The 27656-nt window shown below is 56.7% G+C and overlaps 3 protein-coding genes across 8 annotated transcripts in view; 1 reads left to right on the plus strand and 2 right to left on the minus strand.

Moving 5' to 3' along the window:
• The first annotated feature begins 2206 nt into the window (after positions 1-2206).
• Positions 2207-24142, plus strand: ADA (adenosine deaminase). Its single transcript, XM_004586061.3, has 12 exons — positions 2207-2361; positions 12266-12327; positions 16193-16315; positions 20018-20161; positions 20621-20736; positions 21619-21746; positions 22269-22340; positions 22420-22521; positions 22650-22714; positions 23119-23248; positions 23608-23710; positions 23995-24142. The coding sequence occupies exons 1-11, from the start codon at positions 2329-2331 to the stop codon at positions 23698-23700; spliced, it is 1068 nt and encodes a 355-aa protein (XP_004586118.1). The 5' UTR covers positions 2207-2328; the 3' UTR covers positions 23701-23710; positions 23995-24142.
• Positions 15175-15537, minus strand: LOC101525352 (mitochondrial import inner membrane translocase subunit Tim8 A-like). The gene has a single exon (XM_036497135.2). The coding sequence runs from the start codon at positions 15503-15505 to the stop codon at positions 15212-15214; it is 294 nt and encodes a 97-aa protein (XP_036353028.2). The 5' UTR covers positions 15506-15537; the 3' UTR covers positions 15175-15211.
• Positions 24143-24458: 316 nt separating the features above from the next.
• The window catches only part of PKIG (cAMP-dependent protein kinase inhibitor gamma), a 71146-nt gene continuing 67948 nt past the window's right edge, over positions 24459-27656 (minus strand). For 5 of the 6 annotated variants that reach the window (XM_058679848.1, XM_058679850.1, XM_058679852.1 and 2 more), the window contains exons 3-4: positions 26901-27074; positions 24459-25102 (exon numbers count right to left, since the gene is read on the minus strand). In XM_058679848.1, the coding sequence (XP_058535831.1) occupies positions 25023-25102; positions 26901-27048 (228 nt within the window). In that variant the 5' untranslated portion in view covers positions 27049-27074 and the 3' untranslated portion in view covers positions 24459-25022. The remainder of the gene's footprint in view (positions 25103-26900; positions 27075-27656) is intronic. The other variant, XM_058679853.1, reaches the window with a different exon arrangement.

Here is a 27656-nt window from a genome sequence, read left to right on the forward strand (position 1 = left end):
GGAGGGCTGGTGAGACTGAAGGGGAGGCTGCCCAGAGCACCAGAGTCATGGATGGTCACCAGCACTGTTACCCTGAGCAATATGACAACCACCAAAGGCCTTCATGGTGGCACCCTTCTGGGGTCCCTGCCATCTTGCCCACTGGCTTTTCCCTGGCCTTCCCACCCCACCTTACAGCTGGGAGCCCAGGCTCCTCAAACTGCTCCAGGGTACCCCCTCAAGACACAGATTCAGAAAGGCTCAGTAGCTCTGGGAGCCAGCCCAGGTGGATCCCTATAACCAGCTCCCCATGAGCTGGTGCCAATACAATGGTTCCTGGACTGTGCCCTCAGCAGCTGGACCTATATTTTTTTCTGAATGGAAGTTTGACCCTATTTTGCCTCCAATTAAAACCCTTCACTGACTCCCCAAAACTTCCAAAATTGAAAGGTAAACCTCACTATGCCCCTCTCCTCTTTCTTGTTATGATAGACTTATTCACGCATTTGTAACAGAATGCGAGAAAATATTTCCCACTCCGGTTCTGGAACATTTCCAGTCAGCTGGATGTACTTGTTGGCCTCCATACCCGCCTCATTCTTCTCATAGTCATGCCTTTTAAACCCCCCGCCATTCTGATTTCCTCCCTTCAGGGCACATATCTACAACACTCTATAAGTTGAACCAGGGCACGTGTACTTTTCTGCAACTCCTCATTCACTCCACACTGTCCGAGATGGACCTACTGTGGCCTGTAGCTCAAGTTCCTTTCATTTTGCTGCTGAGTAATATTCCTCAGGAATATGTGAACATCTCGCTCTTGTGAACTGAGATGGCTGGATGAGAAAATGTGGTCTTGCACGAGAAAGAATTCAGACACGACACAGAGGAGTGGTCAGCAGGGTTGCAGGTATAACAGGGGAGGCTCATCCTTCAGAGCAGATTCCAGACACAGTCTGAGCCGTTCAGACTGGGGCAAGCCAGGGTAGGTGGTTTAATGGGCGCAGAACCCCCTGTCACATCAGGGGGACACCATGTAAAGAAGCGGGAGAGCTGGGCTGGGCATTTCTAGAAAGCCTGGAGCTTATAGGGGAATGGGGTCAGTTTCCCTCACTGTTTCTCCTACCCTCCTCTCTTCCAGACAAAGGTTTGCTAATGTGAAATTCCTCCTGAGGTTTCATTGGCCAGTGTTATCATTGCCAGAGGGGATTCTCCTCTTAGATTTGTCTACTGGAAAGACAGATTTACAGAGAGAAGGAGAGACAGAAAGATCTTCCATCACCTGGTTCACCTCTCAAATGGCCACAACAGCTGAAGCTGACCTGATCCAAAGGCAAGAACCAAGGAGCAGCCTCAGGATTTCCCACATGGGTGCAAGGTCCCAAGATTCTGGGCCATCCTCCACTACATTCACAGGCCATTAGCAGGGAGCTGGATGGAAAGTGGAGCACCCAGGACATGAACCTGGTACCCATATGGGATGCTGGCGCTTGTAGGTTGAGGATTAGCTAACTGAGCCTTGGCACAAGCAGGAGGATTCTCCTAAGGTGTGTTCCTTGGCGGGGAGGCTGGGATCACCTTTGAAGTTATTGGGGGTAGGCAGGATTTGGGTGGCTGGAGTCCTGAGCTGTTTCCCAGGCCGCTTCATTCTTTCCCACAGGTGCTTTGCTTTCCTTAGTCCCCCCCCCCCCCCCCCCCCCCCCCCCCCCGCCAACACACATCTCTGTCTGCTACTTGCCAACTCGCCTGTAGATGGCCCGTGGAGAGCAAGCCTTGCTAGTGCAATTGTCGTTAGCAGCAGCAGCTGCAATACACACGTGTTTCCGCACCGGGCAGGTGTCTCCAGGCTGGGAGGGGGTTTGCTGTGGCTCCTGCGTCCCAGGCCACTCGGGGCCTCCCTCAATTCCCATTCATTCAGAAAGTCCCCTCCACCAGGAGCTCGCTCCGGAAACTCCCCGATTCCGCCCGCATGCCGCTGACTTTGCCACCGGTGCCCGGGGCTCCCGGCTGGGGCCTGGCACACCGTAGGCACCCAGAAGGCAACGGAAACGGGAAGGAAGCCGACCCCGGAGGCTACAGGTGTCTCGGCTGATCGCCCCGTGCAGGTCGAGCTTTCGGAGGGGCCCCAACCGGTGATGGCTCGGGGTCTGCGATTCCAGGAAATGCGCTGCCCGGGTTGCGCCGGCAGGGCGGGGGCTCGGCCCGGAGGCGGGGCTGAAGGCGGGCCGGGCCCGGTTAAGAGGAGCGTGGCGGGCCGCGTCCAGCCAGGGCCCCGGAGCGAGCGGACCGGCCAGCGACCCTGCGAGAACCAGAGCGGACAGAGCAGCGCCTGGGCGCACGCTTGGCACCATGACCCAGACGCCCGCCTTCGACAAGCCCAAAGTGAGCGCGGCAGGGAGAGGCTTGGGGTCGGGGCTCCCGCAGTCGCGGGCTGGGCTCGGCCTGAGCCCTGGGCGGCCTCCGCGCTGCTGAGCGAGGGACAATGAGCTTAGGAGGGTCTTGAAGCCGCAGGCCACTCTTGTTGCCTGCCTCCACCGATTCCTGCTTCTGCCGCTGGCGCGGTCCTTCTGGGGCCATCTGTCACCCGGGCATCCTGGCAGCTGGGGAACCCGCGCAGGGGGTTTCACTTGTCTGCATCTCGGCTTCCAGTGGGGCCCCTGGTGGCTCCGCGTGTGGGCGCCTGTTGTGGGGGTGGCGCGTTGGAGGAGTGGAAGCAGCGTTAGCCTCCACGTTCACCTGGTGTGAAAGCCGAGGAATCCAGGGTTGCCAGATGCGCTCGCGGGAAGATCCGAGGGAGTGGAGTGCTCCTCTCACCCGGCTCTGCAGAAAGGCTGGCTTGGCCTTGGGCTTTACAGGGATCATGGGCGAACCCTCTGGACTCTGCTCCGGCCACTTGCGGTCTCCTGGGCTGGGTGGGATTCGGGAGGGTCTGGGCTCAGCTGTCCTGCCTGGAGCCAGCGACTCCCTCCTGGGAGGGGAGCGGACCCTTTACCCCTTGACTCCTCCAGGTAGAGTAACTATGCTGTAGTGCAACCAAGGGTCAGCTGTGGTGGGCCTCAGCTTACCCTCCTGGGAAACAGGTGTAAGTGATGGTGAGTGTGAGCGCTGCCTGCCTGCCTGCCAAGGCTGGGAGGGCCTGGGCCACTGAGACCAGCCCTCCTGCCCCCACCCACACTTGTTTTGTCTGGAGTGCTCATTAGCACCCCTTTCCTTTGAAGCTGCTGGCTCAGATGTGAAATGGGAGATATATTTATTTTTTAATTTTATTTTTTAAATCGATTTATTTTTATTTGAAAGGACAGAGTGACAGAAAAAGAAAGATCTTTCATTCTCTGGTCCACTCCCCAAATGGCCACAACAGCCAGAGCTGGGCTGGCCTGAAGCTGGGAGCCAGGAGCTGCTTTGGGGTCTCCCATGCAGGTGCAGGGGCCTAAGCATTTGAGCCATCTTCTGCTGCTTGCTTAGGCACCCAAGCAAGATCAGAAGTGGAGCAACTGGGACCAGAACCAGTGCCCTTATGGGCACCATAGGCAGAGGATTACTATGCCATGCCACGGTTCTGGCCTAGGTTTCACTTCTATAGCCCCTGCCCTTGTAGTTTCAGGCCCCAGTGCTATTATCCACCACATTGTTTTGGTTTCACTCAGTCCTCTTGTGTGACTAATGCTGGCTAGTCAGCTTGTGCCTGGGACCTCAGCTTCCATACCTGGGGAATGGGTATTACCTGTGTATGATGCTTGGGCGTCAAGGGGGAATGTCAGCTGTCATGGGTGTGGGGGGTACTGTGCCGTCTCCTTGTGAGAAGGAAGCTTGCTAACGGGCAGGTGAAGGAGAGCTGACTGCAGAGCCAGCTTCCTACCTTCCTGTGGGTGGGGCCGGCAACAGCCACTGGGATCCTTGGGGATGCTTAAGTGGTGGCTGCTCTGTGCCAGGAACCAACCTAAACTGTCACCCCGAGAGGAAGAAACTGACAGAGAGGTTGCCTAGGCTCAGGACGGCACAGTAGGAGGTATCCAGCTTGGTGTGGGAGCCCCAGGGAAGCTGACCTACACAACCCCTGTCCCTGACCACGTTCTCTGGGTGGCTGCTGCAGCTGCTTGGGGGCAGAGGTGGCACTGCCCAAGCCTCTCTGAGACAAGGAGCCTTTGGCCACTTCTGAGCTTCCCGAGCCCACTACTCACTGCGGCACAAGAGCCTGCCCACCTCAAGCAGGCAGAGGAAGGCGATGTTTTTCAAACTTGGGTATCGCTCAGATCAGCTGACCCCTAATGCTCAGACTGACTGGAGAGGCCCTGGGGGAAAGGGGGTAGGAGGTGCCACTCAAGTTCTGGGGGAGGTTGGTGCTGTGCTGTGCACACATGCATGCAGACACACACATGCTGAGCAGCAAGGCCCTGGGCCAGCACCTCCCCACATTGTCTGGATCATTCCAGCAAATGCCTTTAGAGTACCTGCTGGGCATTGGAGGTGGCAGGAAGAGGGGCAGTGGGTAGCCCTCCTGTATGCATGTATGCATCCTGGGAAATCCAGTGGTACTTGGGTCTCTGTGTTCTGGAGGGGAGTGCTGCCCGTGGCCCTGTCCTAGGAATCACCAGGCCTGTCCAGGTGGCCCTGGGTACCAGGTTCTCCTGTGACTTAACACACAGATCCCTCTGTGTGACTGGACAAGGTGGATAGAAAAATCGAGGCCAGGACAGGTGAGGGGACAGATGACCAACACCGAGTCGGAGCCATGAAGCTGGGGCCTGGCAAGGGAGTGGCCCAGAATGGAGGGCAGAATGTCTTTGTGGCTTATTTTGAAAGTCAGAGAGAAAAATCCTCAGTGAGAAGATGATCTTCCATCTGCCAGTTCATTCCCCGATTGGCCGCAATGGTCAAGAGCCCAGAGCTCCATCCAGGTCTCCCACATGGATTCCGGGGGCCTAAGCCCTCGTAACATTATTTGTCCCAGTATATTGGCAAGGTCTGGACCAGCAGTGGGCTTGAGCCCTCCCTCGCTGTGTGATGCTGGCATCTTATTGCTGATGCCTGTATGGTGTAGTTTCTGAACTGGTCCTTCCTCTGCACAGGGGAACTGGGCTCTGTCAATCCCCTCAGTGTTGTTTCCTGCCTGCGATGCCTGCTCTTGTCTTCTCTGCCTCTGCTTTGCATGGACTGACTCATCTCTGGTTCCCAGCAGCTCACTGACAACAGGCCCGTTGTTCTGCTCATTTACATTTGAGGAAATGGAGAGGAGAAGGAACTTGACAAGGTCTCACGGCTAGAAAGTAGCAGTCAGACTTGAATCTAGACCCACCTGAGGCTCAAGCAGATGCTTCGCTCATCTCCTGTTTTTCCACATAACAAAAGTGGGAGCTACCGTGGTCACATGGGCCCGGGGCCTTTGCCTAAATGAGGTTGAATCCCCATCTTACCACTTGTTGGTACCACCCGACACCACAGAGCCTTAGCTTCCTCCCTGAGAAGATGGGCTGTACTGGCCCAGAAGCACCACTGTGGGTTCTTGGTGCCTGTCAGTTACCAGAGCCACCTGTGAGGGCAGAGACGCCTCAGTTTTGACTCTCAAGGCAGTTGGAGGGGGTGGGGCTGGGGTGTTCAGGTTTCGTGAGAGCTCTTTGTTTGCTGGAGAGGAAGCCAGCGCCATTGAGGGGGAGTCATCTGTGGTCTCGCACGGAGTTGTACCCCATTCAAAGGACAGGATGGGGTCCTGCCACTGGGAGGGACCCATGCACCTGCCGGGATGTCTTGAGGAGTCCCTGAGCTGAGGGAGGTAGGACTGCAGGTTGGCTCTGGACAGGGAGGGTGAAAAGCCCAGGAGGCCCCCAAGTGAGGCTTCTGATTGTATTGGAGGGAGACTGAGGCCCCAGGATGGTGTAGGGGTGGGGCTCTACGTGCCCTGAGGCAGTTGCTTAATCTGAGCATCAGCCTATTCAGCAGAAAGCTTGGAGACACTTGGGGACTTCCACCTGGAGCCTTGGGCTTACTGAACACTGAGGACTTCCTGGAGGAGGAGGGATGTCTGTCTCCTGGCCTCGCCCTGGAAGTCCACTGTGAGGTCATGGGGTGTGGAAGTGGGAGCCCCATGTGCCGCTGAGTGTACTGCCAAGAGCATGGCTAGGAAGGGCGAAGAACGTGGGTGGCAGTGGGCAGCCTACCACTCGGGGTCTGGGGCGTGTCAGATAGTGCCGGATCCTCTGGCCCTGCTTATCTTGAGAAAGGGGACAGAGTGCATTTTCCCCAGCGCCAACACGGTACCCAGGTGGTGGGGGCTCCGTCACTGCTGGCTTCAGAGACGGCTTCCGAGACGGCTTCCTGTTCCCCAGCAGTGCTGAGAGGATTTTCTGCCCTTTCAGGCCAGCGGGGAGCTGCACACACCAAGAGCCAGGACTGCTGCAGAGGCAGGGGCGTGGGATGCTCCTCTGGGGAGGCCAGGCACAGATGTGGCAGTCAGGGACCATGAGGGTCACTGTGGGCTCAACTCGAGCTTTGAGACAACAGGCCTGGCTTTACCCTGATTCTGCTACCGTTGGTCTGTGTGCACTTGGGTGAGTCACTGAACTTGTGTGGGCTTAGCTGGCAAATGCAGCGTGGGGTGGAGGTCAGAATTAAGTGAGATAAGGGGTGTGATAGTTATAGGTCACCACCTTTATCCCTAGTACCCTTGCTGTGATGTATTCCTCATGCTTGAGGCTAGGTGCATGGAGGCAGTGCAGTTGGAAGGTCAAGCATCAGCTGTGGGTTTAAATTCTGACCCTGGTGATAACTGTGTCCCAGAGGGACTTTTCCAAGCTTCAGCTCCCTTCCAAGTCAGGAGTGAGATCCCTACCCCACTGACGGGGAGTGAGAAATCCCATCATGCATGTGGATGGTCTGGCCCAGGGTAGCCCCTTTTCACTGAATGGAGCCAGAAGAGCAGGGTGCCCACCACTTCCGAGCTGGCACATGTGATTATCAGAGCTGCGGCTGGGCCGGCAGCTCCTCCACAGGCTACTGTATGTAGCTCCCTGCTAATTCCTGGAATACTCGCCTTAACTCCTCCCCCGAAACATGTTTGGGCAGCTTCCCAGTTGCCCAGGGGAGAGTTGGGGCCTGGTGGCCAGGCTGGTTATTCCCAGAGGGGCTGTGGCCCCTACTGGGCTCTCCACACTCCTTGGTTTGTGCACTTGTGTAGCTTGTGCTGACAGAGCACCTGCAGGGACTGAAGAAGCATAAGGCCTCCCCCCTCGTTCCTCATCTCCCATCTAGGCTGCTTCACAGCCTCCACCTCCTGTCCTGACTGCTCACCAACCAGTGCCAACAGAGCAGCTGGCAAAGTCGTTTCCAAGGTGGCTGCCTTGTATCTAATGTTTCCATGGATATCCCGAACACCATGTCCTGTGACATCTCCCTGCCCTTCTCCGGCCTCAGCTCTCTGCCCCCTGCTGATCCCTCATGCAGAAGGTGTGGCAGCTGCAGTTCCCACTGCCTGGAACTCTGCTGCAGACCTGCTCCTCCTTGCTGCTGGTGCCTGCCTGCTGTCTGCACACCCATTCCCAGTTGTACCCCATCTCCCTGTATCCTGGGTCTGACGCTGAGCTCTGGAAAGTGCGTGTGCATCATGGGGCAGGAGAGGCTGCCCCATGCTGGGGTGACTCTGGTCCCTCCCTACCCTGTCTTGCCCATGAAGAACATGCTCTCAGGCTCTGACTTTGGCATCTGGATGCTTCAGCCAGAAGTAGCCAGGCACATCCCACCTGCAAGGGTGCCGGGTGTCCTCCATGATGCCGTTACCCACTTCCTGCTCACCAGGTCTCCAGGGCCAGGTCTGCTTTACCTCTGATTCCCCCGTCCTTTTCAGTAACCTGGTGCCCTGCTCTCAACTTGCCTCTTCCCACCAGTCTGCCCAGCCAAGTCCTCCTGCCTTCAGGAGACTTCACACTCCACCTGCATCGGCCCTGCCCATCCATACTGCTGGGGTCCCCTGCAGGTGGGATTTCACGTCTTACCTGTAACTTGTCTGCCATCTTATTCCGTGCCTCCCACTGCACGCCTCCAAAGGCTTGCTCAAGGTTGTTTTATAAACTTTAGCACATACAGAAAGGGTTAAAAAAAAAAAAGACCCTGCCTGGACCAGCCCCTAGGATTGAACTGAGCTGCCAGGTGGGTGGAGGAACCCCCATTTGCCCTGGGGCAAATGTTGATCTCTGTGATTGCTCCTCCCATGTCCATGGGGCCTGGCTTGGATTTTGCTGCCCTTGACCTCCAGCAGGGCCTGTGTGTTTCCTGTGGTGTTGAGGTTGTGACCGCATACTGGGAGATCCTCCCATTTCCTCCAGACTCTGCAGGCTGGGAGTCCAAAATCAAGGCACCAGTGGGGCTGTGAAGCCACTGCAGGTTCCCAGGGGCGGGGTGGGGCTGGGGGAGTTCACAGCTGGCCTCTTGCGGCTGCTTTTGTGGCCCTGTCCCCGCAGGGATCATGTTGCTGCTTTGCAGGGTGTAGAGCTGCATCTCAGTTGCTCTAGGATGCCTCTGACCCCCTGGTGATACCAAATGAATGCTACTTCCAGGATATCTGATAGCCATAGAAAGTGACGTTTTTTGGGACTGGGATATAGGCAGCTTGTGGAGCTACAGTTCTGTCCACAACTCCAGCTAATAGGCTGCTGCCTGCTGCACACCACAGCACTGTCCCTGCCAAGGCAGCTTGTGGGGTTATGGCTCTGCCCACCACTCCAGCTAATGGTCTGTGGCCTGCTGCACACCATAGTGCTGTCCCTGCTACCTGTCAAGGCCACGGAGTGTGATATGGATGCGGCTTCAGCCCAGGTCCCTCCCTGGACACCTTCTCCCTCAGGGATTCATTCATGGCCCCACTGTTGTCACCTTCCATATCCTCATGGACACTGACATCCCACTGCCTCTGTTCATTTATACAGAGTCCCAGAACTTTTGTCATTGATGCTGAAACCAAAGCCACCCATGCTTCGTTTCCCACACCGACCCCTCTCCCAAGCATTGCTTTCCTGGACTGTGGGAACCACCGGGCCCCAGCCCAGGCTGAACTTTGCAGCGCCAGCCTTGCATTTCTGTCCCTCCACCTGTTTGTCCCTTGTCCCAGCCATGGTCATCTCTGGCGCATGTGACTGCAGTGTGCTCTGACACATCTTGCTGTGGGCCCTCTTCTTCCAGAAGGACTGGGCTGATCAGGTCTGATCCCTTGAGGCCACGAGGTTCTGCCTGGGGCGTCCTGCCCTGCAGCCTCCCCGGCTTGGAGCAGCTGCTTTGTCCTGCCACATGGCCTTGGCATGTGCTATTCCCACCTGCCTCCCTACCCCTGCCATGCCCCATTGGGTCTTCCTGTCCTTCAGCCTGTAGTCCCTGCTGGTCTGCTGGCTGCGTTCTGTTCTCTCTTCTCTCGTCCTCTTTGGCAGGCTGTGTTGGTGACTGTACATTGGCTGCTGTGACGATGGCCGACACCTCTCCCTGGGCTGGATCATAGGTGTCCAGGGGAGTGGACTTGGTTATTTTGCTTAGCCCTGCATCCTTAGTGCCCAGCAGGAACCTGATGTATTTGTTAGATGAAACCTTGTGGGGGACCCACGTTCAGCATCACTCAGTACCACAAGGTCCATTTGTGTTAGGTGGTGAACCTTCCCCACATATTAGGGGGAAGGTGTGCTGTTCTCCCCACTGATGGAGCAGGACACTGAGGCATTAAAAAGGCATACCGGGGGTGCATGGAGGTGCAGGATTCTGACTGTCTCTAGCCATGGCACAGCACTGCCTCTCGGGCTCAGTCCCCTCTCCAGCCCTGTAAGGGTTAAGGTTAAGAAGACAGAGGCTCCAGGAGGGGCGGTGCCTTGCCAGGAGGTGACCCCACTGCTTGGTGGGACCCTGGGCTAGCAGGCAGTGTCACTAAGGCTGTGTGCTGAGACCCCAGCAAACCTCTAGCCCAGCGGGAAGTGAACTTGCTTTGTCAGGAGACCCAAACACCATGTTGGCCTTGGGCCCAGGGGTGTGTGCTGCCCTGCCCGGGGCAAACTGGAGGACTCGGTCTCCTCTGAGGCCTTGCCAAGGGGAGGGTTTGACCTCAGTGCTTGCTGCCCTTGGCACGCCTCTGGAGAAAACAGATTCCTTTGAGGTCTGGCGGGTGGGGGGCGGTAAGTGGGCCTGTCTGTCACTGGCCAGGCTGTTCCCTGTCCCCTCCCAGCAACCTCTGCAGGAGGCAGCTTGTGTTATGTGATGATGGAACCGGGATATGAAGCTCTGGGACCGGCAGCCTCTTGGCTGCCCTCGCCTACTTCTTGTCCAAGCCTCTGAGTTTGGGAGTCCCAGAGCTCCCCTAGGCCTGGGAAAAGTTCCCCGTGACCTGGAACACACAAATGGCCAAGTCCCCTTGTCCCGTCACTGGTACCTCCTGGACATCTATTGGCCAAGGTAAATGCACATGGCAGAAGCTGCTTACCCTGAAGCCACAGGTGTGCACCTGTACTGTCCTGCAAAGTTTCTGGTTTAGTTTTAGAGAGACAAATATATCTTGCATCTGCTAGTTTACTCCTCAAATACAACAATGGCAGCTGAAGTTGGAAGCTCAGCGCACTTCCGATGTGGGTGACAGGGGAGTGGAGTCCTCACTTGCTCCCTGCCGATGTGGGTGTGTCAGTAGGAAGCTGCTGTTGGGAGCAGCACCAGGCCTTCATCCCAGGCATTCCAGGAGTCCCGGCTTTAATTCCTACAATTATTTCTGGTCAAGGAGGCAAAATATGCCAGTTTTTCAGTAGAAGAAGCTGAGACTCAAAGAAGTCAAGTGTCTTGTCTCAAGTTGCACAGCCAGAAGAGGGGCAGAGCAGGAAGTTCCATCAGATGGGCTGTCTATAAAATTCCTACTCTTTAAAAAATATTCGTATGTTTTTTATTTGGAAGGCAGAGCTACAGAAAGGAGGTGAGTCAGAGAAGTCTTCCATCCACTAGTTCATTTCCCAACAACAGCCACAACAGCCAGAGTGGAGCCAGTCTGAAGTCAGGAGTTTCTTCTGTGTCTCCCACGTGGATGCAGGGGTTCCAGACACTTGAGCCATCCATCCCTCTCTGCTTTTCCAGACCATAAGCAGGGAGCTGGATGAGAAGTAGAGCAGTGAATCAGTGCCTATATGGGAAGCTTGTGTTGCAAATGGAGGATTAATATGTTATGCTACCATACTGGCGCTGTCAAAAAAAAAAAAAAGCTCAAAAGTTGGATTTTGTTTGGCAAAGTGGCCAAGTGCAGGAGGTGCCTAGATGGTGGCCAGGGCTTAGACACTCCACAGGCCCTGGCTGGCCTCATGGTTAAAAGCAGAACCCAGGGGCTAGTGTTATAGTTAATTGAGTTAACCTGCTGCCTGTAGGGCCAGCATCCCATATGACGATGCTGGTTCAAGCCGTGGCTGCCCCACTTGTGATCCTAATATGACTAAGGAGACAGCAGAAAATGGCTCCAGTGCTTGGGTCTCTGCATCCATGTGGGAGACCCAGATGAAGTTCTGGGCTCCTAGCTTTGGCCTGGCCCAGCCCCAGCCATTATGGCCGTTTGGGGAGTGAACCAGTGGATGGAAGATCTGTCTCTTTCTCTTTCAAATAAAATAAATCTTTTCAAAAACGATTTGAAAGGCAGAGTTACACAGATCTTCCATCCATTCGTTCTGTTTGTTCACTCCCTAAATGGCTGCAATGGCCTGGGTGGTCTGGGCTGGGCCAGGCCAAAGCTAGGAATTCAGAACTTCACCTATGTCTCCCATGTGGGTCCAGAGGCCCAAACACATGGGCCATCCTCTGCTGCCTCGCCAGGCACTTTATCAAAGTGGGTCCGAAGTGGAGCAGCCAGGACTTGAACCAGTGTCCATATGGGATGCTGACTCTGCAGGCAGTGTGAGGCATTATCTGTTGCATCACAGCATTGGCCCCTAAACTAAATCTTTCAAAAAGAGCACAAGGTTTGGATTGGGGCCTGGATTAGAATTCTGTTTCTGCTACTCCCCAGCTATGGTTAGGGACATAAGTCCTGGGATGGGGTCCTGCTTCCATTGCCTGCTTGCTACTTGACCCTGGACAAATATTTAACCTCTGACTGAATGCCAGAGTCCTCTACTGTGAGAGAGGTCCCCACTGAGCCTACTCTGCAGGTGAGGACTACACCACTGAGCAGGTGTCGGGAGCCAAGTGAGATGTGCTTGGATGGTGTGTATCCAGGGAAGGCTGAATGTTGGCATCCACACTCTGACAGGTGCCCAGGCACCCATGGGTGTTTCTTTCCCCCTCCACCCTTTTGCAGGTAGAGCTGCATGTCCACCTGGATGGAGCCATCAAGCCTGAAACCATCTTATTCTATGGCAGGTAAGTTCATGGACCTAGCCATTGTTGGAAGGGGTCCACAGCTCTAACCCTGTAGGAATCAAGCAAGTCCTCAGCCAGAGGGTGGTCTGTAGGGACACAGAGACCCCAACTCTGAGCTGGGGACCCTTTGCCCAGCTCTGGAGCTTCCTGCTGCCTGGTAACCAGACATGAGCAATGCCAACATGACCACACATGCTGTCATATGCGAGGAGGAATCAGGGCCTCTCCTAGGGCCAGGGCAGATGCTGGTTTCTGACTTGGCAGGTGGGGACCCACCTGTGTGCCCAGTGTTGCTTGCTGAGTGCCTCCCAATGTGAGGCAGTGTTCTGCTCTTTCCTGGCCCCTGGTATCCTTTCTCACTAGGAGGTGGGGCACAGCCTACCCCCGGCACTGCAGAGGAAGTGGCTCAGGGCAGCTGCCTGAGGCATAGGACAAGTTCATGGCAGGGTCACAGGCTGAGCTTGTTCCCCTACTTGTGTAGTTCATTACGCTGTCGCTGTCGTGGGGGATAACCCACCAGGAGTCCCAGACAAGTGATTCCCTCCTCCAGGCCTGAACATCCACACCTCTCAGTTGTGGGGTGCCTCCCACCTGCCCAGTGAGAGGGGTGGCTGCTGCCTTGCTAGACCTCGTGGGCTCCTGCCGGCTCCTCCCCTGGGTCCAGTGTGTGAAACTGAGAGCAGGGGAGCCCTGATACAAATACAGACACATCTGCCTTTGCAGCCTTGGCCTTCAGGAGTGACAGTGGAACAGGGCGTGTGGGCACAGTCCACCCAGGGGATTGGGGCACGTGCCACCTCACTGAGCAGTTGCTGGCTCCCTCGTGCACCCCACAGTCAGCTTGCTCAGAGCTAGGAGACCTCAACTCTTCTTCTGTGTCTTAAGATGTTTAGCTCTGCACCCCAATTCCAGCATATATGGCTAGAAGCCTCCCATTACACAGACCCCTGCTCCTGAGGACACAGTGGGGTTGTCGGGGGACAGCCCATGATACCCAGGAGCATCCCTGAGTTTCTGAAGGGCTCCCTGCCTGCAACTGCTCCCTCTTATCCCCCTGCCCAGCACCCAGTTCTGTGCTAGGAAGCAGCTGCAAGGTTACTCCTAACAGGTTAATACAAACTCGGGTTTTTACTCCACACCCGAGCACTCCTTCTCTGCATTCCTCCCTGGTTTAGCTTCTCAGATGCTTATCAGAGGTGTGCAGGGTGTAGGGGCTCTCTCGGCTCTTCGTGATAGGTGAGGAGACTGAGCCGTGCCGGGTGCCAGGTGGAGTCACAGGCTCAGCAAACCCTGGGCAGAGGTTGGAAGCCAGGTAGTCTGACCCCGAGTCCCTGCCCCCAACTGTTACCCTTGGGGGTTGCAGCAATGCCCATAAAATGCTTAGCTCAGGGCCTCACACACATCATTGGCTCCATAAATGGCATTTAATGATGCTGTTATTAATCAGCACCTCCTGGCGTTTGGCTTATCTCCACCTGGCCTTTGCCCACCTGAGCAGGTGACATTATCCCAGGGCTCCTAGTAAGGCAGCCAGGAGCCAGGGTGGGGCCTGTTTGGGGCCACTGAGCACTCATTAGTGGGAGTGCCAAGGCAGGAGTAGAGCAGATTGCAACTTTCTGCCTCTCAGTGCCACCATGGCTGGCCCTGCAGAGGGTACGTGGCAGGTGCCAGCTAGAGTTTGCCCCTGGAGTCAACAGGCAGTGGCACGCAGATCTGGGTGACTTGACATATGCTGGGGCACAGGCAAGAGGTGTAGGGGAGCCCTAGGCCTGGCTCAGAGCCCCATTCTATCCCTGGGACTTGAGTTGAGCCTGCCACAGCTGGCTGTCCATGCCAGTTACTGTCGCCCAGCTTCTGAGGCTGTCCTTTTCCCAAGGGCTCTTCTGACTTTGCTCAGTGTCCTTCATGGCCCCGGCATCTCTCTGAGCCACCATGTCCCTCACCTGACAGTGGCCTCTGTACTGGCCTCCAGTCTGCTGTGTCACCAGTGCCATCACAGTCGGAGCCACTGTCATGAAACTTGGTGGGATTGGCTCCTTCCCATTCAGGCTGTGGGGACAGGGATGCCAGGCTTGGTGTGGCTTTGGGCAAGCTGGCCAGCAGGTACCAAGCACCTGGCCTCTGGGGCTCAGGGTGGCTGGCAGTGGGGACCTTTCTCCTCAATGCTGTCTTGCAGGGATTGGGAGGGGACATTCCACAGTGGCACCGAGGGCCCTTTGTGGTCCCTTCTGGGCACCTGGATGGGCTGGGGCTCCCAGGAGGGGGAAGGAGACACCTTGGGGGGCAGGGTGCACAGGTGCATATGAAGGCAAGCACTATTGTTGCAATAGAAGCTAGCAGTGACCTAAACCACCCCCTTCTGCTGCTTTGACAATTTCTTCCTTTCTAACATTTGTCCTTGACTTTGGGATGAGCGGCATCCAGCCTGCAGTTTAGGCTCCTGGTTCTTGGCCTGCTCCTGTCTTCACTACCTTCCTCTCATTCTCCTCTCTGCAGGCCTCCTTCGCTCTCACCCTCCCCTGCCTTCCTTCGCCCTGCCTGTCTCGTCTTCTCACCTCTTTGAGGGGCCTGATTCAGGTGGGTTGGCTCAAGTTTGGCTTTGTTCTGTGCCCCCTTCTCCCCAGTGCTTTCTGCCTGTCCCTTGTTCTTTTTTTTTTTCCCATTCATCTGTCAATGATTTCCACCAGATTAAAACACAGAACCAAATACAAGTATGACCTCCAAATCCTGCACATAAAATAATTGGTCCTTTTTCATTTTCAGATGGCAGGATGTCCCAAGAGTGACAAAAGGTGGGAACCAATGCCCCATTGGCATATAGCCAAAAGCCCATCAGTTGTTGTGTCTTGAACTACCTTCCTTTTTCAAAGAGATAATGCTGAGGTCAGTCAGAAAGGCTTTGTGAAAAGACTGGCTTCGATTTTTGGGTCTGTTCCAGTCGGTTCAAGATGAATTGGCTTGTATCAATGAAGCGCTCAACGCAGTTCACAAAACAGGCCTCAGCCCGACTGTCCAACTTTGGCCCAGGCTTGTCCATGCATTTCTCCCAACAAAGTTCAGTCATTTGGTGCACCAGTTGCTGGAAGCGCTGCTTCTGGGTCTCCACCTCGAAGAAATGCTGCAACTGCGGGTCCACAGCACTCAAGCCCGCCACGGAGGAAGCCGAGGAGGAATCCATCCCGGCGCGATCACGCGTGCCCAGACGGACTCCCTCCCTTGTTCTTAAAGTTCTTTTGTTCTCACAACTGGGGAAACTGAGGCCTGGGATGACCTCCCCCCGGCCTCCCTGACACACATACATATATATATCCTAGCCCTGCCCTGAGATGAGAAGGGGACCAGGAGAGTATGAAGCAGGGAGCAAGCCGCTTTGCACCTGACTCCCTGCAGCTGGGAGGGGAAGGGGAGGCAGAGAACTCACCTGGGGAGATGAGACTGAGCCAAATACGGCCCAGGCAGGGGCTATGAGCTGGATTGCTAAGTACCTTGGAGCACGCTGGGGCAAGGGGGATGGGGTGCTCTGATGTGCTGGCCAGAGCAGGGCGCGGGAGGATGTCCTGGTGCCGGGAATTGTAATGCTGTGGTACCGCCCCTCAGAACCCCAGCCTCTGAGCCCAGGGCTAGGGCAGAGCCTGGCCCTGGTATGCTCCCTGTCCTCAGGGGAAGGGCGGAACCATGGGGTGTATGCCGCATAGCTACCTCCTGAGGCTGGTGGACTCGGCTGTGGCTCCCTCTCCTCCCCAGGCCTCTGCTTTCCTCGAAACAGACACTCACCTTTCCTGCCCCTCCACTTCCTCCAGGGCTAGGCCCTGCTCCCATCAGGCCTGGCCATGGTGTCATCCCACCCTCTGCTATTTGCCTGCAGGCAAAGGGGGATCAAGCTGCCGGCTGACACAGTGGAGGGGCTGCAGAACATCATCGGCATGGACCAGCCGCTCTCGCTCCCCGACTTCCTCGCCAAGTTCGACTACTACATGCCTGCCATCGCGTGAGTCACCCTGCCCTCCAGGCCTGCAGCGTGTGGCTGGCAGTCCCAGGTCCCCTTCTCACTGTGGAGCACTCCCAAGCCAATCCTAGATTCCCCCTCTGAAGACAGGGTGCAGTGTGCACAGCAACTGCCTCAAAGGCAATTGAGCAGGTTGATAAGGAGTGAAAAGCTGAGTTAGAGGCAGGTGTTGGGCACAGTGGATAAAGTCGTGTGTGGGACACCACATCCTGTATTCGACTGCCCGGGTTCTAGTCCCAGTTCCACTCCTCAGTCTAGCTTCCTCCGGGAAACATGCATCCTGGCAGGCAGCAAGGGATGGCTTGTGTGGTGTGGTCCCTGACACCCACTCATCTAGAGACCCGGACTGAAGTTACAGCTCTATGTTCTGGCCTAACCCAGCCATGGCTGTTGCAAGTGTTGGAGTGAACTAACAGATGGGAGCACTTTTTTTCTTTTACAATAAGTAACATGAATGGATCATCACATTTGTTACAAGATAAAACTTTTAATGCCCCAGATCTTGAAATCCATTGATAAGCAGATTCCCCAAGGAAGTTCGTGGATAACTTTGCATCGATTTCCAAATTTTGTGCCAAAATGGCTTTATAATTCAATTTTCTATAAACGCGAAGCCCCAGAATGTGTCAGGGACATGGATTGTGTCCAGTCGGAGTCTTTCATGGAGTATCTGTGAACTGGATGAAGTTACTCTCTGCGGGCCTCAGCTTGCCCATCTGTGCAGTGGGTTTGTGGCCTCCCACTTCATAGGGTGGGGCTGGAATGCAGCCCACCTGGTCCTAAGTGAGCGGCCTGTTTGCTGCCTCCAATCTTTCCCTTCACAATCTGGTGGCTTAAAGGGCACAGAATCGCTTAGGCCTGGAAGAGCACAACTCCACACAGCTGGCAGTCCTGCTTGCCTCCTGGGGTTGTCCCCAGCGGGTTAGGTGGACATGGACCTTACAAGCACAGAATAAAGCAGAGGCTCATGTAAGTGAAGGAGGCTGCCCAGGACCTGTGGCTGACCAAGGCTGAGCCCAGATTCTTGCTGGGTGCCACCTCCAGCTTCCTAGTGCAAGGCAGGAAGTGGGCCTTGGCAGTTAGGGAAGACTGCCTGGAGGAGGAAAGGTGGGTTGGGCTTTAAGGCAATGGAGAGGGTGTGATAGTGCCCAGGAGGCTGGATAGGAAGATCAGGGAGGTGCTTGTGGCCTGGGAAAGCAGTCGAGGATGGCCCAAAACCTTAAGACCCTGCACCTGTGTGGGAGACCTGGAGGAAGGTCCTGGGGAGTGAATCATCACACTAAATAAATCTTTAAAAAAGAGCAGGGAGGAAGGTGTCCAGCAGAGGTAGAGGCCACTGGCTGGGAAAGTAGCAAGGCAGAGGCATGCAGTCCTGCCTCATGTGTGAACCAGAGTAACATGGATGCTGACCAGCTGGCCAGGCTGCTGGCTTCCTGCTAGCTTTGCCCTCAGCCTGGTTCCTGGGGAGCAGACACCCAGCCACCTGAGTGTTCCATCTCCCTGAAGATGCCTGTACCCACATGTTGGAATGGGTGGAGCTGCAGTGCACACCGATGCGCCTGGGGCTGCCCCAGCTCCCTGCAGGCCCGCGCTGGCCAGGCCTTTAGTCATCCCACCTGCAGCTGTGAGGGCTTTTGGGGTCACAGCCCTTTTGAGATTCTGGGCTCCCTATCCCCTTGTCACCATCTGCAGCTCCACTTGATGAGCCCTTTGGGGGTAAACTGAGACCCCAAGAAGACATGGAACCTGCAACAGAGACAGGCTTATGTCTCTCAGCCCTCGTTCAGGGCTTTGTGTCACGGAGGGAGGTGGGGCCTGGCGTGGGCTGGGCGAGATGGAAGGTTGAGGCTCTGCAGCTCATTTTCCTGAGTTTGGGGTGGGGACATTTCCTAGGGACTGACGAGGCTTGGAGGCAGGCATGGAGAATGAAGGCACTTGCAGCCCACGTCCAAGAACTTGTTTTTGAGTCCCTGCTCTGGCACCTGCCTCCAGCTTCCTGTTGATCAGCTCCTGGGAGGCATCAAAGATGGCTCAAGTGTTCAGGTTCCTGCCACCTATGCAAGAGACCTGGCTTGCTTCATACTTTGGCCCCAGCCACAGGAGGCATTTGGGGAATGCGCTGGTGGATGGGCTCTGTCTGATCAACTTGTTAGAGGAACAGAGCAGCAATGCAGTAACAAACAATGGTTCCCTGCCCTGGGTTTGGCAGCATTGAGAACTCAGTGCCTGAGCTCGAGGCCCTCGCCTCCTGGATACCAGGCACCCGAAGCATGGGGCCTCTGTACTGCTGTTCCTACCGATGCTACCCAGTCCTGCTCCCCACCTGCTCAATCTCTACTCAGGGCCCCTTTGCAACCACTTCTGCTTGGTTCACATTTCTGGAACTTCTGACTTCCTAGGTGAGGTGCTTCAAAAAAGCACATGGGAAGCCTATGGGTCTCAGGAAGATTGCATGGCTTGCAGGTGTGTTTGTATCAACCAAAGACTTAGCTCTGGGCTCCCCTCTCCATGGGCTGTCTGGGAAGCATCCTGCGTGTTCACTTGCCTGCCCTTCTCGCTGGAAGGTGGGCTTCTGAAAGGCAGGGGTCTTGTCCATCCACTTCACCCTCAATGCCCAGGACATCACAGACCCCATGAGGCAAGGAAGGACCAAGCTCTTTGGCCATGAGGTGTATACCATAAGTGGTGTAGTTGGGCATTCGGAGCACAGTGAGTGCTTTTGTCCCTGGGAGGTCAGGCTGAGGCCGGGGCCATGAGAAGCAGGGTGTGTCCATCCCCAACCTCTTGGTGCCTTGAAGGCTCACTCCTGATAGCGGGCTGTTTCCCCAGGGCAGGGTATTCTCCATCTCCACCCTGTCATGAGGGCTGGGACCTGGAGTCGGCATGAGGTGGCAGCATGTCTGCTCTCTGCAGTGGCCAAGGTGAGCATCCGGTGTGACTCATTTGCCCTCACCATCACCCTCTGCCACAGGTGTCACGTGAGTGGCCAACCTGAGGTTACGGTGGGCAAGTGTGGGGAGCAAGGGCTCAAGGCCAGTCCCTTAGGAAGAATCCACATCCTTCCCTCTTACTCCTCTGCCCTGCCAGCCCCAAAGATCTGGTCACAGTTCCCTAGGCACTCCCATTCGCAAGGTGGTTGAGGCGCTGGCCTCTGGAAAATTGTATCCCAGTGAAACATAGGAAATGGCCAAGACCGGAACCTTGGACTAGATTAGGTCAAGTGGTGAGGAGGGCCACGGAGGAAGACCAAGCCCAGGGAAGGGGCGGAGGCTGGTGGCCAGGGGAGCTGGCCCAGCGGAAGATGGGTTGGGGAAGGGCGAGTACCAGGGTCTTCAGAGCAAGTGTGACAGAAGCTGCAGAAGCTGGCCCAGGCAGGCTGCTCTGTGGAGTTGGAAGGGGAGTGGTGTGCTTTGCTGGACTCTAAGAGCCTTAGCTGTGTGCTGTGTGAACTGGTATTGTATGGGTGAGCCTGGAGCAGGGGCAGCAGTCAAAGCTGGCCAGGGTGAAGCTAAAATCAGTGTGCCATACAAGCAGTGCCCATGTGACACAGCATGTCTAGGGTTTTACCCTGCAGATGCCAGGGGCTGCAAGTTGCTTGAGTCTGCAGTTAAAGACAGGTTTGCTTGTTCCTGGAGCTGCCGAGGAGCCAGGGAAGCCATCCTTAAGTGCTCTCTTCCTTTCCAGGGGCTCCCGGGAAGCCATCAAAAGAATCGCCTATGAGTTTGTGGAGATGAAGGCCAAGGAGAAGGTGGTGTATGTGGAGGTGCGCTATAGCCCACACCTGCTGGCCAACTCAAAGGTGCAGCCGATCCCCTGGAACCAAGCCGAGTGAGTGACAACCCTGTGGCCCCACTGAGCCTCAAAGGAGGGGCAGATCCTGAGAGGACCTCCCAGAACTCTGGTGGACGACTTGTTCCCTGACCAGGCAGGGGGCCCCAGGAAGAGTCAGACTCTGGCAGGCAAGGCATGGCTCCTACGCCTCATCTGGGGTTACAGGTCTGCCGGGCAAAGGATTAGGCTAGGTTTTGTGACCTGCAGCCTTGAACACACTGCCTTGGCAGTCACCACTGGGGCCCCTTAGGCTTCTAGCTGGTTGGCTAAGCCATTGTCCCTCTCCCCAGAGCTGTGATTCTGGTGCTGGTGTAAGGTGGGTCATGCTGCTGGGCTATATGGGACTCAATAGGTGCCTGCTGCCCTGAGGGAGAGGAGTGCCAAGGTTGGGGGTCTTCTTGGTGCCCAGTGGGAGTGAGGAGAGGGGTGCTGAGGCCTAGCCCTCTCCCCACTTAGAGGAGACCTCACTCCGGACGAGGTGGTGATGCTGGTGAACCAGGGCCTACAGGAGGGGCAGCGAGACTTCGGGGTCAAGGTGCGCTCCATCTTGTGCTGCATGCGTCACCAGCCTGGTGAGGAGGAGGGCGGCCCCGCCTGCTAGGGCTGGCCCTGCTGTCACTATCCCTGGGGTATCCCACAAGCCCATCCGCAGGATCCTGGGGCATCCTGAGGCTACCACGAAGGTCGAAACCAAAGGTGCCTGAACTGAGAAAAGCCCCACTCCCAATCCTGCCCCGAGATGCTGGGGACCAGGTCCCCCCTGCTGGCCCTGTCTTGCCTGGCCTCTGGGACTGTTGCCGATGCCAAGCTCACATCCAGGTTCTGCACGCCCTCGCTAGACCCCCTTCCATGTTGTCACTCCTTTTGGATCCCCCAGGCCCCATCAGCACCCAGGCCTGGGGCTTGTGGCCACTGCAGGCCTGCTGTAGGTACTTGCCATCTCCCTGTTGCAGCTGGTGAGGCACGGCTGCCTTCACTGAATCCCATTGGACAGACTGGAGCACTGAGGCAGGAGTGCACAAAGTCTCCTGCTCCCTACTGGAGAGGACCCTATGTCCCTCATTCTTGCCACCATGTCTTCTCCTGGTTAAGACGTGGGAGAGGGGATTAGCATATGTGCTCTGCTCTGCGTGGCCCTCTGTAGCCTAAGCTGCCTACCCAAGGGTAGTTGTGGGCATCCAGCATGCTGGGCCCTGGGTACTGGGTGTACCCATGCCTTGCAGAGCCTTGCCGAGACAGCAGCTTGCGTGGCAATCCCACTGTGAAGTGGGGGAGGGAGACTGAGACAACAGGTGGGACAATGTGTCAAAGGCTGTGAGGGTTGGACAAGCATCAGGACCTGAAAGTGAGAGCTGGGGAGAGTGGAGGGTTCTGCCAGTTGCTGGCCTTGGGTGTAAGTAGGGGAGAGTGGGCTAGGCCATGCTGCTGATGACCCTACCGGGTATCTTGTGCAGAGTGGTCCCCGGAGGTGGTGGAGTTGTGTAAGAAGTACCGGGATCAGACGGTGGTGGCCATTGACCTGGCAGGGGATGAGACCATTGACGGAAGCAGCCTCTTTGACGGACACAGAGAGGCCTATGAGGTGGGTCCTTGGAGGCGGTGAGGCTGCCATAGGTAGTTTGTCTCCCACCAGGACCGGTGTGTGAGGCCTGTCCCCAAGTTCCCAGTGGGCTTGTGCCGAGAAGCTGGTCACATGGCAGTGGCTGTGCTGTGTGACCTGGGCAAGACTCTCTGGGCCTGCTGCCTCTGTTGGGCAGCCCGTCCATGCTCTCCTCCAGTGCCTCTGCTTCCTGTGGAAGGGGCAGAGCAAGAGGCTCTCACCGCCTGGGTCAGAGCTTGGTCCCGCACTTGCTGTTTGACCCTGGTTACATGACCCAGCTTCGCTGAGCCCCGCCCCCATCAGAAGGCTATTACCATGGTTACACATACATGTTACTGTGCGTGAACCTTGTCCAGCACCGGTAGCTCCTCCTTAGGGAATGATGGGGGCACAGGGGAAGGCTCGACCCTGGCGAGGGTGAGGATGCTCCGGAGCTACCAGGACTCCAGTGAGTCTGGCAAAGCCGGGGTCCGCTCCCCCCTTACCTGGCCCTTCCATTTCCAGGAGGCTGTGAGGAGCGGTGTCCACCGCACCGTCCATGCTGGGGAGGTGGGCTCGGCTGAGGTGGTGCAGCAGGTAAGGAGTGGGATGGCTGCAGGCCCTTTCTTCCCAGCCATCAGCCTGCCACACCTGGCTCCCCTCTGTTCCTCCATAGGCTGTAGACATCCTCAAGACTGAAAGGCTGGGCCACGGCTACCATACCCTGGAGGATGAGGCGCTGTACAGCAGGCTGCGGCAGCAGGACATGCACTTCGAGGTGAGGGCCCTCCCACCCTGGGTGGGGAGGGGCTGGAGGTACAGGCAGCAAGGATAACCCCAGTCCTGGGACACGAGGGGGCAGTGGGGCCTGGGGTTGTTGTGCCAGCCACACCCCTGCTCTTCCAGGTCTGCCCCTGGTCCAGCTACCTCACTGGGGCCTGGAAACCGGAAACGCAGCATGCAGTGGTTCGGTGAGGCCAGGTCCTCCGTGGCCTGTCTGGTTTTTTCCGGGAAAGCCAGGGTTGGAGGAAACTCGGGGTTTGGACACCAGAGACACTGGTTCTCATGGGATACAAAATATGACTGCTGGCTGCTGTTCTCATCTTGTGAACAGGGAGCCTGAGGTGCCAATGCCATGGGGCCTGGCTGAGGTACCCCAGCTCCTGAGTGGCTGCCCTGCCACTCTCTGGTCCCCAACGCAGCTCCGAGTTGCTAGTTAGCTGGTCTTAGACAAGTTACCTGCTTCCTCCTTTGTACCTAGCCAAGATCTTTCAGGGCCCCCTAGGTTGCCGAGGTGATCAGGGACGGTTAGAGTTGGCAAGGATTTAGTGTTTATGGAGGGTTCTCCTCCTCTCCCCTCACCCCTCGACTCCAGGTTTAAAAATGACCTAGCCAACTACTCAATCAACACAGATGATCCACTCATCTTCAAATCTACCCTGGACACAGATTACCAGATGCTCAAACGGGATATGGGCTTTACTGAAGAAGAGTTTCAGAGAGTGGTGAGTGGGTGGGAGCTGGGTTGATCTTGACCCAGATAAATTGGGGGGGGGGGGGTCTGCTATGACCCAAGCAAAACCAAACCTAGGGTCAGTGCAAGTTCTGCACCCATAGCCAGACCCAGGGTCACCCTCAAAGTAGCCAGTGGGAACTGCAGCCTCTCCCCAGGAAAGCAGGTGCAGCTGGACTATCTTCTGTACACTTGTTGAGCTGCACCAGCCTCTGGGGTGTCTCCCTTGCGCCCCACCTCACCTCTCGCTCTGCAGCTTCCTCTGTCCCTCCTCCTTAGAGCTTGGCTGCCCGTGGTCAGTAGATGGCTGTGGGCTCCCTCCCTTACTCCCTGCCTTCCTGGCCCTTCCAGAACATCAATGCAGCCAGGTCCAGCTTCCTCCCGGAAAATGAGAAGCAGGAGCTCCTGAACCAACTCTACAAAGCCTACGGGCTTTCTTCGTAAGCCTCTGCCAGTAAGTTCCTGCAGCACCACATGTCACAACTCCCTGAAGGTGGGTCCTGGCTAATTGTCCTGGGAGGCTGGACTAGGGGAAGCTTTCAGAAAGCCTGCCCAAAGCCAAGAGCAGAAGGGCCTGGGTCTTTCTGTGCTGTGCAGCCTTGGTCAGCTGTTGAACTGCTCTGATCCCCAGTCTCACTATCTGGGTTTGGAATTTGGTGATATTTACTATTTCTGACCTGGTGGGCAGGGTGGGACCCTATGAGGATAGAGCAGTAACACGCTACCCCATTCATTCAGGAAAGCTGTGAGCTCACGTGCCTAGTGGCTGTGTCTCGCCTCTGACCATCCCCAGGAGGGGACCAGGCTCCCACCAGTAACGTGGATGGAAACTGCCTGAGGTGGTACAGGCAGACATCTGGTGCCCAATAAAGAGGCAAGTGGCTGGTGTCATGTGTGCTATAATGTCAGGTGGGCTGGCTTGGGGAAGGGATGGAACCCTGGGGCCTTCACGGGTGGGCAGCCTGCTGAGCCACAGGGTCCTGGCTGGGCAGGTGATGGCAGCACTCCTAACACTGGGTCCCTAGGTTTTAAAGGGGTTCCTGTGTCAGAAGCAGCTTCCTCCAACACCTTCATCTCAGAGCTCGATTCAGAGGCTTGGGTTGCACTGGAGGCCCAATACAGCACGCTCGGTGGTGGTGGTGGGACATGAAGCCCAGCCCCGCCCTGGCTGTTGAGAGAGGAGACTCCCAGTGGCTGCTCACACACATCAAGAGCGTTTATTTCCTGGGGCCTCGGCATTGCTGACAGGGTAGGGGGTGATCAGCCAGTTGGAGGGTTTTCAGCCAAAATCCCCTCCCTGAAAATGGCCTTGTGAGGCTCCCGGGGACGGCAGTTTAGCTTAAAGGGGATTTTAAAAAGTGACTCGATTGTCAGTTCCTGCCCGCTCTGCTGAAAAAAGGCTTACTGTTTTTAAAAAGGTTAAAAGTGTTTAAAAAAGGGACAAGAAGGCATTGACCTGGAAGATTCGAGCCGGAGAGGGGGCTGCTGGGATGAGGTCCCTCCTCAAGCCACCCTGGGGGGCAGGCCAAGCCCCTGAGCAGGGTGCCCACCGACTACATGCCATCCCATGGTTGCGGTACCTGGGGGAGCGTACCTGGGCTGGGGGAAGAGGTGGTGGGTGCCGACAGAGGGCTGTCCTGAGGAGGGGCCACGGAGGTCCCTCGGTCTGGCCTGGGGCATGGGGCTCAGAGAAGAGGCTGCTGGGCCAGGGCCCCAGTCCAGGAAGGGGCAATCCTCTCTTCCAGCCGCCTTGGGCAATGTCAGGCTCAGGATGAAGTGGCGCTGTCGCTGCTCTCGGGCGGGCTGCTGGCCTCCTTGTCGGGGGTGTTGGCCTCCCCCTGTCCTGCTGGAAAGGTGAGAGAGCAACAGATTTTCCTGGGCCCAGACATGATCAAGGGAGCTAAGCCCCAGGGAACCTAGTCTGGCCTGGAGCAGCGTGTGCATCCCTAGGGGAAACACATGCAATGGCAGTAGCATAATTAATAGGCAGCTCAAGGCCAGAGGCTCAGGGTGGCTGCTAAAGCAGCAGATGCAGGCTCCCGGAACGAGAGGGCAGTGCCAGCTGCCCAGTGTGCAATGCGGGACTTGGCCAAGTGACTGTCCTGTTAAGACAGTACAGCGATGGAGCCAGGTCAGCTCGGGACTGAGCGGGATTGGGTGCTGTTGCCAGCCTCCGCCCTCTCCTTTCTGCCTGCCTGCCCAAGCAGCTGGGCAGACAGGGCCATGGTAGGAGCAAAGTCAGGGCTCAGTGCACTCGTCCCATGAGACCTAGTGCTGGACAGAGTCCTGCTGGCTGTCCCAGGTGGTGACCCCTCCCAGAAGCAACACTCACCAGAGTTCTACTGGTACCACCTCAGCACCTGATTTGCCCTGGCAGCAGTCTTAGGACTTGGGTGGCAGTGGTGCCACACAAGCAGGAAGGGTCTGAACTTCCCAAGTGAGCAGTACTACTTCCTTCCTGCGAGGCCCTGGGGAAGCCACTCCATCCCCCTGTACTCGGCTTCCCGAGCTAGAAGAGGGTGATACCCCATGTGGCCCCTGTGGGTGCAGGTGCTGTGTGTGTGGCCATCTGGTTGTGCCAAGGCTTCCTCAAGGCCAACCTGGCCTCTGGGCTTGCCTGCTGCTGCTCTCAGCTTTAGGCAAAGTCCAGAAGTATGTGTAATTGTGGCGAGGGCTCCGCAGGTCCAGGCCGAGCCTTCCAGGCAGCCAGGAGGGGTTCCCTTGCAGTGCCTTGGGCCCAATTGAGGCTGTGGGTCAGAAGAGCTAGGGGGGCACTGGCAACTCTATTCCCTCAGCCTTGGTCCTGCCCGGGGGAAGTGCTGAGGCTGGTCACTCTCACCTGGACTCTCCCTTGGCTGCTTTAGTTTCTGGCAGATAAAGGCCATGAGGATCCAAGCTCCTGAGTCAGGAAATGTGCACCAGGAGGGCTTGGATCTGTGGACGAGCCGTACCAGTGCTGGGATAGGGAGTCTGGGGATGCCAGCCAAGAACACACCATGGCAGCGTGCCTGGTGGCACAGCTGGGAGCTGGCCATGTAGTCGGTCAGTGAGTAACCAGAGCCCAGGCTGCCTTACCAAGTACCAAACACTACCAGGCACGGAGGGCACGAGAGCAGACCCTGGGCGGGCGAGGCCGCATGCAAGTGCGACTGCAGGCAGAGGGCAGGGCAGAAGTGAGTGCCACAGGGCTTGGGGTGCTGTGCCAAGGACCAGCGGGGGCTCGACCAGCAGGAGCAAAGGACGAAGGTGACTGCACAAGCTGCCCGACTCCTCTGGCTACAGTTTGTTCCCAAATAATGTGAGAGGTGGGGCCAATCCCCCTACTTCATTTTGGATGGGGGGCTGGGGTTACATAGGGAAGACAGGCTGAAAGCCCACCTCGGACAGCATGGCAGGTGCTGGGAGCAGACAGGAAAGGGGACCTGGGTAGAGTAGGCTGTGTTGGGCGATGCTGAGTGGCGTATGCTTGTTTCCTCCACACATCCCACCTGCTGCGAGCAAAGTCCCGGCAATGTGCTTGCTGGGCCCCTAGCGAGACCAGTGGGACCTTGCCTCGGACGCCAGCAGACTCCGCACAGGTCACAGACAGGCTGGTAATGCAGACAGCCTGGTGCCAGCACAGGAACAGCCCTGCCACCTCTCACCTGTCCCCTCGAGGGCCAGCTCGCCCATGTCTCCAGCCAACTTCCTCACGCTCACAGCCTCAGAGTCACCCTGGATGTCGGGTACCGCATTCCGGCGGCCTGTGCGGTCGCAGGAGATGAAGTCAGAGTAGGAGGACTCGACCTCCATCACGCCTGTTGCATCGTTTCGCACGCCTGCAGGGACAGGGACGGGAGGGCGGAGGTAAGGCCAGCGCACTCAGCATGGGAGTCTGAAACATGGACTCAGTTGTCTAGCAAAGTACAAAGGACAACAGTACCCAGGTGAAAATTTTTGCTGTCACACACATCCACTCTCTTCTCCAAGCAGAGTTACTGCTTGGCACCACAGGTGGCCACTGGCAGGTGCAACCCCTACAATCACAAGTCCCTGCATTCACAGCCTGTGGCTAGCTTGCCTTATGAGGTCAGGACAGGGCTTAAAGAAAGACTGCTGGGGGCCAGCGGCGTGGCCTAGCGGCTAAAGTCCTTGCCTTGAACGCCCCAGGATCCCATATGGGCGCCGGTTCTAATCCCGGCAGCTCTACTTCCCATCCAGCTCCCTGCTTGTGGCCTGGGAAAGCAGTCAAGGATGACCCAAAGCTTTGGGACCCTGCACCCGTGTAGGAGAACTGGCAGAGGTTCCTGGTTCCCGGCTTCGGATCAGCGCAGCACCGGCTGTTGTGGTCACTTGGGGAGTGAATCATCGGACGGAAGATCTTCCTGTCTCTCCTCCTCTCTGTATATCTTTGTAATAAA

The sequence above is a fragment of the Ochotona princeps genome, chromosome 22 (genome assembly GCF_030435755.1).
Source record: "Ochotona princeps isolate mOchPri1 chromosome 22, mOchPri1.hap1, whole genome shotgun sequence".
In the NCBI taxonomy this organism is placed as follows: Eukaryota; Metazoa; Chordata; class Mammalia; order Lagomorpha; family Ochotonidae; genus Ochotona; species Ochotona princeps.